This window comes from Petaurus breviceps, unplaced genomic scaffold (assembly GCF_028583685.1).
Source record: "Petaurus breviceps papuanus isolate PSGF00001 unplaced genomic scaffold, PetGlider_PUasm1.0 90444, whole genome shotgun sequence".
NCBI classification, from domain to species: domain Eukaryota; kingdom Metazoa; phylum Chordata; class Mammalia; order Diprotodontia; family Petauridae; genus Petaurus; species Petaurus breviceps.
In genome coordinates this window covers 1,652,100-1,668,103 of record NW_027187256.1, presented here as the reverse complement: position 1 = coordinate 1,668,103, position 16,004 = coordinate 1,652,100, and the positions used below count along the sequence as shown (strand labels likewise).

At 37.1% G+C, this 16,004-nt stretch overlaps 1 protein-coding gene across 1 annotated transcript; it reads right to left on the bottom strand.

Moving 5' to 3' along the window:
• Positions 1–2,878: 2,878 nt before the first annotated feature.
• On the bottom strand, positions 2,879–3,858 carry LOC138177634 (olfactory receptor 51V1-like). Its single transcript, XM_069108848.1, has one exon. The coding sequence runs from the start codon at positions 3,821–3,823 to the stop codon at positions 2,879–2,881; it is 945 nt and encodes a 314-aa protein (XP_068964949.1). The 5' UTR covers positions 3,824–3,858.
• Positions 3,859–16,004: the final 12,146 nt, after the last annotated feature.

Here is a 16,004-nt window from a genome sequence, read left to right as displayed (position 1 = left end):
ACTACACTAAAGAATCCGTGCGTAGGGTTTTGTCTCTGTGTCTGTTGTTTCTCTTCTCCCTGCCAGGCAGATTGGTTAGCTTGTTAGATCCTCACTGATAACCTTCTGCTTCTGAGAAGAAAAAAAAAGGACACTATATTCTTCAGTATTATGAGTTACTTTGATGAACAAGAAGGAATAAAGAAAAAACCCTGATCTCCATCATGACTTTCTATTAATATAAAGAATTCAGGACAAAAGACATTTCTTTGCACTGTCTCATGTTGGTGCTGAAAAGTGAAGAAAATAAAGAAAAACCCTGAAAAGGATCGGAATTAGAAATCCTTTAGCCAGTTTTAGGATACTGGTCATCAACTTTCCATGAAAGTACAACACTATTTCATTGCAACAAACATGAACATTGAACACTCATTGAAGCTAGAAGTCATGGATCCTGTGGTGGTTGCTGTTGAGCTGTCAGAAGAACTGAGCAGAGGAACAGTTTGGAATCAGAGAGGTCATTCAATGCTTTGCTTAGTGCCCAGTGAGGTGTTGGTAAAGCCAAAGTGTATTTCAACTCAGATGAATAATGGAACCATCAATTTAATAGAAAACCCCTATTCATCAAGGAACTTAAATGAACAACTGCTGATTCAGAAAGAGGATCCTGGAGGTTCCAGTTCCAAAGGTGTAAATTACCTCAAATGAATAGGTTTTACTTACTTGTGTTTCTGTGCTAATTTTGTCTATGTGCCTATTCTTCCTTTCAAATACTGAGTGCATTGCTGGGACAGAATGACCTAGATTTATGTGTAGATTGTGATATATTTGTTATCCTTGTGTTGACCTTATATGATTAGCCGTTCATACCCTTCTACTTTTCGTGGTATTGGTTGCTGCCAGGAAGTCTGATTTCTGTTCTCTGGCTCATTTTACAAATGAGGCAAATGGAATTTAAGTGACTTACCCAGGGTCAAATATCTAGTAAATGTCTGAGACAAGATTTAAACCTAAGAAGATGAGTCTTCCTGATTACACGTCAGGCACTCCATCTACTGTGGCACCTAAATAACCCTAGTTCCCTCATGAGACAAGCACCCCAGATAAAAACTAAATTACTATTCATAACATATTAACCATTCCAATGTTTCGTTCCCTGTCCCCTTGGTAGATAACAAGCACAGCCATAATAGACAAAAAACCTGAGAGAAAGGAACAGAGACACAGTGAAATTTCCCCTTGGTTCCTTCGTAAGATATTTATGAAGATAGAGATATATAATAACTCTCAGTTTTGTAGCACTTTAAAATTCACAAAGCCACTTTCCACTAAAACTCTATGAAATGAGTAGTACAAGAAATGGCACCGTTTTAAATATAGGGAAATTGAGGCCCAGAGAAACTTGCCTGGTACAGTCATAAGTCTAGTAAGTATAAGTACTAAGATATAAAATGGTATTGTCAAAGTAAAACAAATGATATGAAACTCTGTTAAGCTGTGCACATTGTAGAAAGATTTCTACATGTAGCAGGATAGATGAGGTCAACCATATTCATTTCACTCATTCTCCTATGTAATATTATAATGCCTAAGGTCTACTCCAAGTTAAGATTGTCTATTTTCTTTTTAATGAAGCAGGGGGATTGCCCAATGAGACCAGCATGTTTGGCTGATGTGATCTCCACATGAACTTTGAAGTAATGTCCCTAGTTGGTACAGCATCTACAAAATACTTAACACCCCATAGATATGACTCTCTAACATACCTAAACACATCTCCTCACACACAAAGGCTTGGCTCATATGGAGAACCAGAAAGTAGATCTTTTGAAGAAGAGAGGTGTGGAAGAGCATGGTCACTATCAATCAATAAAAAAGTCAAAATCCTTTCAGGTTTTCAGAAATAATTTTATTAAGCTGTGCAGTCAGGAGGAGAGTCAGAAATGATATGCATAGCAGAGATTCCCCTCAGCCTTTCTGGATTTTACATTATATAGAGTTAAAACCAGGGTACAAAGAAAAAAATCTGGATGGACAACACACAAGCAGTTTTATATATATGAAGGTAATGCATGCAGTGCTTGGTATGTACAATGACAGGCAAATAAATATTCAGTAAAACTTGGGCTAAGCAATGACATAAGCATAGAGTGAGGTCCCAAAACAAAAACTGGGTGGGTTCAAAATAGAAAACTCTGGGTCCCTTGCAGGGTCTCTGGGGTCAGCAGGACCTGCATATACTACACATTCCAGGTTAAGGCAATATCTTACCATACAAAACAAGAATCAAATAATTTAATAAGTAATAAAGTTTTTCCCACAACAAATTGTTTGATACATTTTTATGGATAGAGTATTGGTTTGCAGTCAAAATACCTAGATTTGAGTTCTGCTTCTATCACTTACAACCAAATGTATTTTTAATCAAATCACCTCCCATCCCCAAGCATCATGGTACATTTGTATATGAAATCATGCAACATTGCTGAACGATGGAGTCAGAGTATCCTCAAAATCTTTTTGCAGTCATTCGTGCTTGTGATCACTTTATCTCAGTGATCCACATTAAATCTGATTCTTCTGTTGCACATTTTCCCCAGGGGATTAACTCAACAGTACTGTAAATCTTTAGAGTCACTTTCTGATGAGATATTTGCTAATTTCATGATTCTGTTTCAGTACCTTCTGTCTGGCAATTTTATACTCAAGCTGTCCCATAGACAATACTAATGGAAAGACTAGATAATCAAAGCAATGACTTTGCTACTCTTACGAAATATTAAATACATATGAATATGTACATATATATCTTGATATTTTGTCTGAAGATATATATATATATATATATATATATATATATATATATATATATATAATCTCTATGCAACACTGGAGTGACTCAGTACCTTTGACATGAGAAGAGCCTCATTATTCTATTTCGGATCTGTTGGGTCTTGACACTGTAAATAACTGGGTTCATCAATGGTGGAAAGAGAATATAAATATTACCCATAAGGACATGCACTATAGGGGAGAGGTGCTTGCCAAAACGGTGTACCATAGTTAGGCTGATGATGGGGATGTAAAATACTAGCACAGCACAGATGTGGGAGACACAAGTCTGGAAAGATTTGAGTCTTTCATCCCGAGATGCAATAGCCAAGACTGATTTCAGAATTAGGACATAAGAGACAAGGATAAGCACAGAGTCTAACATTAGGGTACAAATCACTAACCCCAGTGCATAGAAGCTGTTGAAGCGGATGTCAGAGCAGGTCAAGCGAAGAAGGTCCTGGTGTAGACAGAAGGAGTGAGACAGAACATGGGGCCGGCAATAATGGAAGAACTTTAGGCGGATAATGACAGGAGTGATAAAGAGGAAGCTCCTAATAATAATGGCTACGCCAATCTTGACAATTCTGGCATCAGTCAAGATAGAGGAGTAGCGCAGTGGGTTGCAGATTGCAATGTAGCGGTCAAAGGACATGGCAAGGAGGACAGAAGATTCCATAAAGGAGAGACCATGAATGAAGTAAGACTGCCCAATACAGGCATCCAAACTGATGTCACTGTTGAGCCCCCACAAGATTCCCAGCACTGTATGCACAGTGGACAACCCCATGCACAGGTCAATGAGGGCCAGCATAGCGAGGAAGTAGAACATGGGCTCATGCAGACTCTGTTCAGTCCAGATCACATGGAGTATCATGCAATTCCCAAGGAGAACCATGGCATAAATGGAGGAGAAGGGGATGGCAATCCACACATATGACTGTTCCAGACCAGGGAAGCCTGTGAGGAGGAAGGTGGAGGTACTGGAGTTCTGCCCAGGTTGAGTAGACATGAGTGTAGAATGTCCTTTTTACTTAAGATCAAGGAATATGTCCATGTCAAAAATCTTCATTCCCTCATTTTAAAAGAACATTTTTTGCATGCAATTTTATAAAAAAAAAAAAGAACAATTCTTCCTGAAAGATATCCTGGATGGCATGATTAAGTAGTTATATCAGAAAAAATAGGTTTATTTCCCAGGAGGAAGAGATGACACCATCCACTGACTGATCCAGGGTATTACTGATTTTTATGCAGTCAAGAATCCAATGATGGCTCTCTAGCCTCAAATTTTCTTCTTGGGAATCAGAGAGAACATGAAAAAAAATCTGGAATAGAGGAGCTGTTAAGAGAAGACCTGGTATCAGTGATGATTTTGGTTAGATGCTGGATTAGGGTTGGGGGTAGGGGGTGGGGGCAGAGCTGGAGCTAGAAAAATAGAATTGGACTGCAGGAAGAGTCCTTCTGTATTTGGATATGTGGTAACACCTAAGATATCAGCCTCAGATATTTCCACCTGTGAGTGTTGTTTTTTTTTTTCCTTCTCTAGGATCTCTCTCCTTTCATCTGTTCTTCCCAATGTTACACTGGTTGGCTCATCCAATATGTTCCTACTCTCTGCTTTTTCCAATATCAGAGCCTGCAGATTCTTTTTCCTTATTGCTGTTTATGGTCAGGATGGCAGGAAGGAAGGATTTATATAGGATCTCATTCATCCCTGGGCTCCAGCAGCAGTGTCTGTCTCCTGAGATAAATATCTCATCTCTTGGTTTCTGAAGCTAAGAGCGTGATGTAACTCCCTAGCCTCTGACCTATGTCCCAGTTCATTCCTTTAGACATTCACTATGATAAGGGAAAGAGCAATGACCATGATGTCAGAAGACCTTGGTTCAGAGCACTTACTACCTGTGTGTCCTTGGCCTCTTAGCCTCTGTGATCCTTAGTTTCCTCACATGTAAAATTAAGGTGGTGAACTGAATGAACGACCTCTGAGATCTCTTCACTCTTTGTACTTATAATCCTATCATTACTGAAATCTTTCCTTTGCTTACTAGGTAATTATGGAGAGATTACATGGGAGGCAAGGCATAGCTGGATTAGGGTTTAGAAAAAGTCTTTCAATTTTTATTTGAAAAACAATCAGAAAAATGAGATCTTTACTTCAAAGACTAAGCATGAATGTTCCAATTTGATACTGCATAAAACATGCACTCCAAATTTGTCTTTAGAAATACATTTCATGTGTTTTAGAAAAGCTGATTTTCATATTTGAAATCACATTTTTGCTTATTTAAAAAACAGAGACATATTTCCAACTCATGTTATTTCCCTTTACGTGTGTGTGTGTGTGTTTGTGTGCGTGTGTGTGTGCTTGTATCTGGCACTAAGTAATTGGAAGTTAGAGCTCTACCTTTGGACTCAAGATTGGTAATAATGTTGGTCAGAATTTGCTATTTATTTTTCATGTAGATTTAATTTATATTACAGTGGTTGTTATATGAATATTTACCTAAATCTGCTTATATTTTTCTCCATATTTTCAAAAAGTCTTCCTAAGTTTCTCTGAATTCCTTATATTCATCATTTTTTACACTGCAGTTATAATCTAGTACATTCATCACTTTATTTACTTACTCATCAAATGATGGCAACCCAGTTTATTTTTCAGGTTTTTGCTACCTCCACAAAGTTCTATTAGAAATCTTTTGAGACCTATGGGATCTATCCCCTCTGTCTTTGTCTTCTTTGTGGAAGGACCAGTACTGGTATTGCTAAGTTAAGAACATTTAGTGATTTTTTTTTTCCACTGTAGTAGTTGTTTCAATGAATTTTCCAGAATGGTGGGCTCATTTTTACCTCTAAATACATATAGTCCAAAGCCCTTGTACAATTTATGATTTTTGTTTTTGCCAGTTTGATGGGCTTGAGGTAAAAACTAGTTATTTCAATTTTTATTTCTTTTTTTATTCTCCAGTTTCTATTTATTTTATTTTAAATTTATGGAATAATACAACCATGTCCATAAGTGAGCAAAATGGAAAGATGCTTATATATGAAATTATAAAGCTATGCACAATTTTGCTATTCCTTTCAAATATACAGCAAATTTATCATGTAAATGTATTATTTCCCTTTTTTCTTCCTTCTCCTTTTCATTTCCTAGAAGTGTTTATCATTAAATACAAATAGATATATGTGTATATGTACACACACATACAGATATATGCATCTCTATATGTGTATACATATATATATATATAAACTTTTTCTATACATTCTTCTATTTATCATTTCTTTTTCTTGATCCAGATAGCATCTTTCTTCACATATCCTTTATAGTCAATTTTGATATTAATCATAGACAAAATAACTTATTCACTTATTGTTCTAAAATAATATTGCTGTTAACTATATATGATGTTCTCTTGGTTCTTCTCATTTCACTCTTCATTATTTTGTGTTTCCATGGTTTTTTTTTTTCTAAAATCATGGGGCTCATCATTTCTTAAAGCACAGTATTCGATCAGAGTCATAGACTATCTGGTTGAGAAATGGAGGTATGGATTAATAGAATAGAGTAGACATACAATTTACAGCAACAAATAAATATAATGGCCTTGTGTTTGACACATGTAAAATCTTAAGAATTTGCATTTCTTTTACAAAAGCTCTTGAGTATTCTTTCATACTATTGATAACTTTTAATTCTTCTTTGGCAAAGAGAAAATTAGTATCCTTGGTATCCATTTGTCTTTGGAAATAGTCCTTATTCCTATATATTCACATGCCTGCCACATATAATTCGAATAGTCGACTATTACTAGATACATTTGCTGTGAAGATTTCTTTTTATTATGAGATATTTTGTCTTCTTGTTCTATATACACTTATTTTATATAAAAGGTTTTTTAAAATGATTTAACTGAAATTATTTTCATTTTAATAATCACATCTCTCCCTAATTCATTTAAGAAGTCTCCCCTAACCACAGTTGCAAAAAGTACTTACATTAATTCCACTATTTAAAGCAAAACAAAAGAAACCAATGTTGCCTTTATATTCAAGCTGCATATTGATTTGGAGCTTAATGTGACATATCATGTAAAATATTGATCTAAATCTATTTTTTACCAAACTCCTTTCTAGTTTTCCACTAATGATAATAATTATTATTGCTATTATTATTTTTGTTATTATAAACTAACCTTTTATGATGTTTACTATGTACCAGGAACTCTGCTAAGTGCTTTATAATTATTATTTCATCTGCTCCTTACAACTCTAGGAGGTAGGTGATATTATCCCCCTTTTACAGATGAGGAAATTAAAGCAAAGTTAGGTTAAGTGATTCATTCAGGGTCACACAGTTAGAAAGTATCTGAGACAGTATTGGAACTCATATCTTCCTAACTCAAGGCCCAGTAATCCTGGAGGGCCTTTTGGAGGGCAATTGGGGTGAAGTAATGTGCCCAAGGTTACATGGCTAGTTTTTTTGTGTGTGCGTTAAGTGTCTGAGGCTGGAACTGATTCCGGGGCCTGTGCTTTATTCACTGTGCCACCTAGCCGCCCCTCTCCTAGTATATTTTGATATTTCAAATGAAAGAAAAAAGGAAGAAAGAAAGAAAAAATTGAAGGCCAGAGTGCTTGTGACTTTCCCCAGGATAAGTCAGGGAGTTAGTGGCAGAGTCAGAAATAAGATCCCCTAACTCTCAAATGCATGTTCTTTCTAATCTTCAATGAGGTGTTACTGAGACTATTTAAGTGGCTGCTCTGAAGCCTTGAGAGTCTCTCTTGATCATTGGCAAATTCATTCATGCCTTAAACATTAATTCAAAGGATATTGAAGTGTCTAGTAGGTCTGTCTCTGTTATTCCTGTACTCATAGTTTCTGGGCACTAACCCCACCAATCTAGCCCGGTGAGTATTGACTTTGCTGTAAAATGGAGCTAAAGCAAAAGGAGAAACTTCATACAATGTTGCTTACTCCTCTCCCTTCTAGCCCTTTCCAGGGCCTCTGAGGACCAAGAACAAAGAAATTAGAGAGCAGGTCTGGCTCTTCTTATCCCACTAGAATATTACCATATCTCTCAATTCCAGCAGTTTTTCCTGAATTCCATGGAACAGTAATTACAAGGTTTCTTTGTGAATTCTTCATTGTATCATTTCCATGACATGTTATTTTGTTTCTAATTAACTTCTTAAGACATTTAACTATAGACAGCAACAATACATTTGCTTGTTTGCTTTATGAGCAAAGCACAATTGTAGTAGTTAATGTGAGATGCACAAATTTAGAAACATTTTGACTCCAGATGGATGTTCATGGAGCCTATTTGTTCCTGACCTTTGATAGAGCCTTCCAAGCTCATATTGATCAGATCAGCTACAGTTGGAAACGCCTTACCTTGATTTGAACATAATTGTGTCATTTTGGTCCTCTTTGAGAATGAAGAATGACAACCAACCAACTAATCAGATTGGCTAATATGACAGAAAAGGGAAGACAGAAAGGAGAGCAGAGGGAGGAAGCCACCTTGATTGTTAATTTCACTGACATGTAACTGGGCAAAATAATTCCTTGCAATTACTTTAACTTTATCTCTATGTGTGGTACATTCACTCTTTTCATTCTTGATACTAATAATTTACTTTTCTTCTTTTTAATCAAATTAACCAATGTTTTTTTTTTTAAAGAAAGCTTGCAGTTTTGTTAGCTCATTTTTTTCTTTGTTTTTTACTCTCAATTGTATTCATCTCTCCATTGATTTTCAGGATTTCCATTCTGGTGTTTACTTGTCTTTTTCTAGCTTTATTTTTTTTAATTACATGCCCCAATTCATTGAACAACCCTTTCCCTTTATTATTGGTGTTTGCATTTAGAGATATAAATTTTTACCTACTCAGCTTCCTCCCACAAATTTTGGAATGTGTCTCAGTGTTGACATTCTCTTTAATAAAACTACTGATTGCTTCTATGATCTATTCTGTTACCCACTCATTCTTTAGGATTAGATTATTTAGTTTCCAATTAACTTTTAATCTATGCTTCCATTGCCCTTTACTAAGCATAATTTGTATTGAATTATTGTCTTAAAGGTTTACATTAATATTTCTGTTTTTGTTTTTGCATTTGTGTATGAGGGTTTTATGCACAAATATATGGTCAATTTTTGTGAAGGCACTATGTATAGCTGAGTAAAAGTGTGTACTCCTTTCTACTCCCATTCAGGTTTCTCCAAAGGTCTATCACATCTAAACTTTCTAAGATTCTAATCATCTCTCTGACTTCTTTCTTATTTAATTTATGGTTAGATTTATCTAGGTCTGAGAGGGGAAATTTGAGGTCCTTTGGTAGTATAGTTTTACTCTTCCCTCTTATACTTCATTTAACATTTCCTTTAAGAATCTGGATGGTGTGAAGAAATGCTCTAATTCACTATTGATTAGAGAAATGCAAATCAAAACAATTCTGAGGTACCACATCTCACCAGTCAGATTGGCTAAGATGACAAAACAGGAAAACAATAAATGCTGGAGAGGATGTGGGCAAATTGGAACACTAATGCATTGCTGGTAGAGTTATGAACTGATCCAGCCTTTCTGGAGAGCAATTTGGAATTATGCCCAAAGGGCTATAAATACTTTCATACGCTTTGATCCAGCAATACCACTCCTAGGGTTATATCCCATAGAGATCATAGAAGTGGGAGAAAGACCCATATGTACAAAAAATGTTTATAGCAGCTCCTTTTGTGGTGGCAAAGAATTGGAAATTAAAGGGGTACCCATCAATTGAGGAATGGCTGAACAAGTTGTGGTATATGGATGTTATGGAATACTATTGTGCTATAAGAAATGAGGAGCAGACGGTCTTCATATTTACCTGGAGAGGCTTATACAAACTGATGCTGAGTGAGAAGAGTAGAACCAGGAGAAATTGGTACACAATTACAGACATAACATATGTGTGATGACCAACTTTGATAGACAGGACTCCTCTCAGCAATGCAGTGATAGAAGTCAATCCCAAAAGACTCATGATGGAGAGAAATATGTGCATCTAGAGAAAGAACTAGAAAGAACTGAGTTTATATCCAGGTGGAAGCAAAATAGCTGATCTTTTTCCTTCTCTTATTTGGTTTTATGTCCTCTTTACCATTTTTCATTCCAGCTGATACAATCCATCTTTATAACCTGACTAATGTATAATGTGAAAGTATTTAAAGAAAAAAAAGAATCTGGATGCTTTGGTCTTTGGTGCATATATGTTTCATATTGATATCACTTTATTGCCTTTTAGCAAGATGCAGTTGCCCTGCTTGTCCCTTCTTTTTATGTCTATTTTTGCTTTGCCTTTGTGTGAATTGATGATTGCTACCCCTGTCTTTCTTATTGCAGCTGAAGCACAATAGATTCTTTCCCAGCCCCTCATTTTAATTTTGTGTGTGTGTCTCTGTTTCAGATGTATTTTCTGTAAACAACATATTTGATACTGGCTTCTAATCCATTCTGCACTTCACTTCTGTTTTATGGATGACTTCATCTTGTCTACATTAAATTATTTTTACCTATTGTGCATTTCCAGTCATCCTATTTTCTTCTGTTTTTCTCCTTTCTCTCTCTTTTTATCTTGTCCTTCCTTTAAAATCTGTTTTGTTTCTGACCATTCCTTATTTTATCTGTTCGCCCTTTTATTACCCTCCCCACCCTTTGCAAAATCCAGTTTCTCTCCTACTTTCCTGTTGGGCAAGAGAAAGTTCCATTACCTATTGAGTACATAAATCAAATAAGATAAAAGATTCAAGCTTTTCCCCCTCCGCTACAAAAGTTCTTCCTTATTTGTGTCTTTTATGTGAGATTAGTTCCCCCATTCTTTATTTTCTTTCTCCCTTTTCCCAGGGAACCCCTTTTTCTCATCTGTACATTTTCTTTTTATATCATCCCAATGTAAGCAAACCACTCTTGCACTCACTTTCCATACAGAATCCTTCTAACTGACCCAATAATGCCCTTAGTTTACTTTTATCATCTTCTCATATAGAGAGGTAAACAGTTCTTTCATGTTTACCTTTCCATGGTTCTTTTGAGATTTTTTTTCTTTTTTGCAATAGTGTAGCGGCAAACACCCCAGTGTCCCCAGGGTGCCTGCTCACATAGGTTCTTGGATCTGCTTTGTTAAAGGAAAGCAACTCAAAATGGGTTAACAAGCTTACTTTAATCAGTCAGACATATATCGTTTACCTTGTTCAGGAGAAAAGGTCAGTACCCCGAACCTCAAAGTATACAGGCATAATTGTCAAGACAGAAACATCAAGTAGACAGATTTCCAAACTGTCCAACCATTACATCCATACCCAGTCAACATCTGGGTTTCCACATTCTGGGTTTTTCAAAGCCGGGGGACTCTCAACAACGGCTTCCCAGAATTCAGATCAAATCACAGAACATTTCTCAAAGTGAGTCCCAAAACAAAGCTACACATCAGGGCTTATATAGCCTTTTCCTGGCTCAGAGAATGTAACAACCTTATTGACCCACTGGCCAATCAAAAAGTATCTACTGAAAAACCAGCCTCCCACCCCAGGCTCCAGGTGCACGTTAGCCTAGGGGCAGGGAAGATCTTTAAATCTGCATTTCCATTACAAATAGGTAGTTGCCAGATTTATTTTAAAACATACTATTAAAGGAAGAATTTAAAAATGCCAACCAAAACAAGAACTTACACAGTGAAAACAATTCAAGTGCTATTAGTGGAGTGCCAGCCCTAGAGTCAAGAGAACTTCAGTTCAAATATGGCCTCAGACATTTGACATTTGTTAGGTGGGTGAGCCATTTAACTGGGCAAGTCATTTAACTAAGATGACCTCAGGGAAAAAAATAAAAATGAGCAATGGCCAGATTATTCCCAGATATGTGAAAGTTAAAAAACAAACGAATAAAAAAGCAGAAAACTTTTATCTATCAAGCCAGAAATGAGAAGTCTGTCATCAAATTATAGTTTTGCTTTCAACTGCTTAGCTAATTCTATTAACAGTGAGAGTAATTTAAAAAATACACTTATTTTTAGTTTTCAATATCCACTTCCATAAGATTTTGATGTTCCTTGTCATCACAGTAACTTTCAGTAGTCAGAATCCCCCCCTCATTGGTTGCTCATCTTCCCAGTTTATTCGTTGCCTTTAAGTCTTTTATAAAGTAGTGCTCTACTTCCAGGGTGGAGGGCACACTCCTCCAAGTGTCAGGGGGTTTGTGTAGCTGTTTTCAGAGATACTTCTAGAGACCTGTAAGTTTTCAGTCCTTCCAAGGTGGTATGATCTAAGAAGAGGTGATTATTTCTTTCCTGACCTGTGCTTTGGTCTGAGCCACCAAAAGCACTCTTCTATGCCCTGGAATTGTGAGGAGGTTCCTCCTTCTGCTGTAGCCACAAGTGCTGCTAGGGTAGTGCTCCTCCTCACCCTGAGACTGCCACCCAGGACCCAGATTATCTGTGAACTGAGGTCTCCAGAAGTAGCTGCTGCCACTGCCACTGCCCCTAGTATTGCCCCTGCCACTGCTGATTCAGCCACCCCTAAGGTCTGTTCCTGGTTTGTTGGATCCAGGGTTGTACTGGTACAGCCTGCACTTGGCTGAGCAGCCTTTTTCTGGACTATGCTCCACTCTCACCCAGGTGCTATGGACCTTTCCTGCTGACCCTCCAAGGTGTCTTTGGCAACTCTGTGCTGATAGGTCTGGAAACCACCACTGCTGCAAGTGATTCTGTCACCACAGGACCTGCTCCAGCTTTGTTGGGTCTGGGTTTGCACTGGCACAGCCTATGTTGAACTGTGCTCCTCTCTCATCCTGGTGCAACAGAACTTTCCTGATGACCTTCTAAGTTGTCTTGCACTGGAAATTTGCTTTGATCTCTCTTTTTGTGGCTTCTGCAGCTCTACAATTTGTTTAGTCATTTTCTAACAATATTTGGAGGTGTTTGGATGACAACTCAGGCAAGTCCCTGCCTTTACTCTACCATCTTTCCATGAAGGTACAGGATTAGTTCATTGCAACACACATGAAAATTGAACACACTTTGAAGCTCGAAGGTCTGGATCCTGTGGTGGTTGTTGTTGAGGTGTCAGAAGAACTGAGCAGAGGAGTGGAGTGGAATCAGAGAGGTCATTCAGTGCCTTGGTTAGTGTCCTGCAAGGTGTTGGTAAAGCCAAGTGTGTATCAACTCAGATGAAAAATGGAGCCATCAATTAAACAGAAAACCCCTATTCATCAAGGAACTTCAATGATCAGCTGCTGAGACAGAAAGAAGATCCTGGAGTTCCCAGTTCCAGAGGTGTAAATTACCTCAAACGAATGGGTTTCCTTTATTTGTGTTTCTATACTAATTTGGACTCTGTGCCTATTCTTCGCTTCAAATTCTGAGTGCATTACATCGACAGAATGACATAGATTTATGAGTAGATTGTGATATATTTGTTATCCTTGTGTTGACCTTATATGACTAACTGCTTATACCCTCCTACCTTTCTAGGTATTGGTTGCTTCCAGGAAGTCTGATTTCCTTTCTCCAACTCATTTTACAAATGAGGAAGCTGAGGCAAATGGAATTTAAGTGATTTACCCAGGGTCATAGTTAGGAAATGTCTGAAGCCACATTTGAACTCACGAAGATGAGTCGTCCTGATTATAGGCCAGTAATTCAATCTACTGTAGCACCTAACTGACCCAATTCCCTTATTAGACAAGCACCTCCGATAAAAATGAAATTACTATGTCATCACATATTTACCATTCCAGTTATTTGTCCCTATCCCCTTGATAGATACCAGGTACAACCATACTCGCCAAACAAGCCTGAGAGGAAGGGACAGAGACATAGTGGAATTTCCCTTGTGTATTGCAAAGCAACCTTATTTGCTATAGCTTAATTTAGTTTTGGTTCAGATTGGTTCAGAAATGACACAGAGTCTCAAGTTTGATATGCATATAGAGTATTAGTATTTATTTTAATAATAGCAATAAAGGTCTCAATCAGTAAGTACCAATAGTCATGTCATAATCAGTAAATCTCTATAGTTATGTCACAATCAGTAGATCTCAACAGGTATGTTACAATCAGCAAGTCTCAATAGGTATGTCACAATCAGTAAGTATCAATAGTTCCAATGTTACCACAGTTAATCAGCACCTATGGGGGAATTTTCTACATTTGGATCATGTGTCTGGGGAGTCCTAGGTCAGCCTCCAGAGTCCCAATAGGAAGGTCCAGGCTACATATCCATACAATGAGGTCAAGGGGGAAGAACTCCCAAAGATGGCTCAGGACCACCCACTTTTAATAGTTCCTTCTAACCAAGAAAGCATTTGACCAATTAAATGTATGATTCATGAGAAAGGAGCTGTTCTCAAAACTTCCTTGAGAGGACTTCTGTTGAGGAATGTCTAACTCTGGGAAGGGTGTTCAGTCCTACATGGCAGCAGATATCATATTACTTCTATGTCTGGCTAAGAATAAGATAAGTTAGAGCCAGATTGTGGGCATATTGAGCAAGGTCAGAACGTCCTAAGGAATTTATGCATCACACCTTGGTTGCTTCATAAAACTATCATAACACAGTTATGAAACACTTTAAAGTTGACAAAGCCTTTTTCCATTAACACTCTATAAAGTAAGTAGTACAAGAAATATTATCACCATTTTAAATATAGGGAAAGTGAGGCTCAGAGGAATTAAGTTGATTGGTACAATCATAAGCTTAGTAAGTATAAAAGCTAAAATATAAAATGGTATTATTGAAATAAAACAAATGATGTGAAACTGTATTTAGAGTGTCCACATCATCCCAAAATTGCTTAATTATATTCTGTATGCCATTTTTTTAAAGAAGAGGAAATATATTGATATATTGCAGAAAGTTTTCCACATGTAGAAGGATAGATGAGGTCAACCATATTCAGTTGGAAGTCACCCCTCAGATTGTCATTTGACTCATTCCCCTATTTAATATTATAGTCCTAAGGCTCTAATATAGGTGTGATTATCTATTTTCTTTCTAATGAAACAATATGCATAGCAAAGATGCCTCCTAAGCTTTTGTGGATTTTACATTATACAGAGTTCAAATAAGGGTGTAAAGAAAAGAAGCTGGGTGGACAATATGTAGGCATTTTAAAAATATGCATAAAGATAATGTATGTAGGTAGCCCAGTATATATATATATATATATATATATATAATGACAAATAAATATTCAGTAAATCTTGGGCTAAGCAAAAGCACAAGCTTAGAGTGAGGTCTCAAAACGAAACCTAGGTGGGTTCTAAATGGCAAACTCTATATCCCTTGCAGAGATTCTGTGGTCAGCAGGGCCTACATGTGCTGCATATCCAAGGTTAATCTTGCCATATAAAACAAAATTCAAACAATTTAATAAATAATAAAGTTTTCTCCCACAACAAATTGCTTGATATGATTTAATGGATAGAGGATTTGTTTGGAATCTAAAGACTTAGTTTTGAATCCTGGTTCTGCCACTTACTACCAAATGTATTTTTAATCAAGTCACCTCCTATCCCTAAGCTTCTGTAATGGGAATGTAAATTATAAAGATCTTCCCTGCCCCTAGGCTAAAGTGGAGCCTGGAATGGGAGGCTTGTTTTTCAGTAGATACTTCTTGATTGGCCAGTGGGTCCAGAAGGTTGTCACATTCTCTGAGCTAGAAGAATATAAGCCCTGATGTGTAGCTTTGTTTTGGGGCTCACTTGGAGAAGTATTCTTTGATTTGATCAGATGAAACTCTTTGTCCAGAGCCCCCCGGCTTTGAAACCCAGCTGTTGATTTGGTATGGATGTAATGGTTGGACAGTTTGGAAATCTGTCTACTTGATCTGTTTCTGTCTTGATAATTCTGTCTGTATATTCTAAGGTTCGGGGTGCTGAACTTTTTCCCCTGAAGGTAAACAATACATATCTGACTGATTAAAGTAAGCTTGTTAACCCATTTTGAGTTGCTTTCCTTTATCAAAGCAGATCTAAGAACCTGTGGTGGCAGCAACCCTGGGGACGCTGGGGTGCTTGCTGCTACACCATCATGATTAACATTGGTATATGAAAGGCTGGACTAGATCATACCATTCAATTCCATAGCCTTTAATCCTGTAGTATGTACCAATGAAGACTGTGTCCCAAATGATGAGATTCT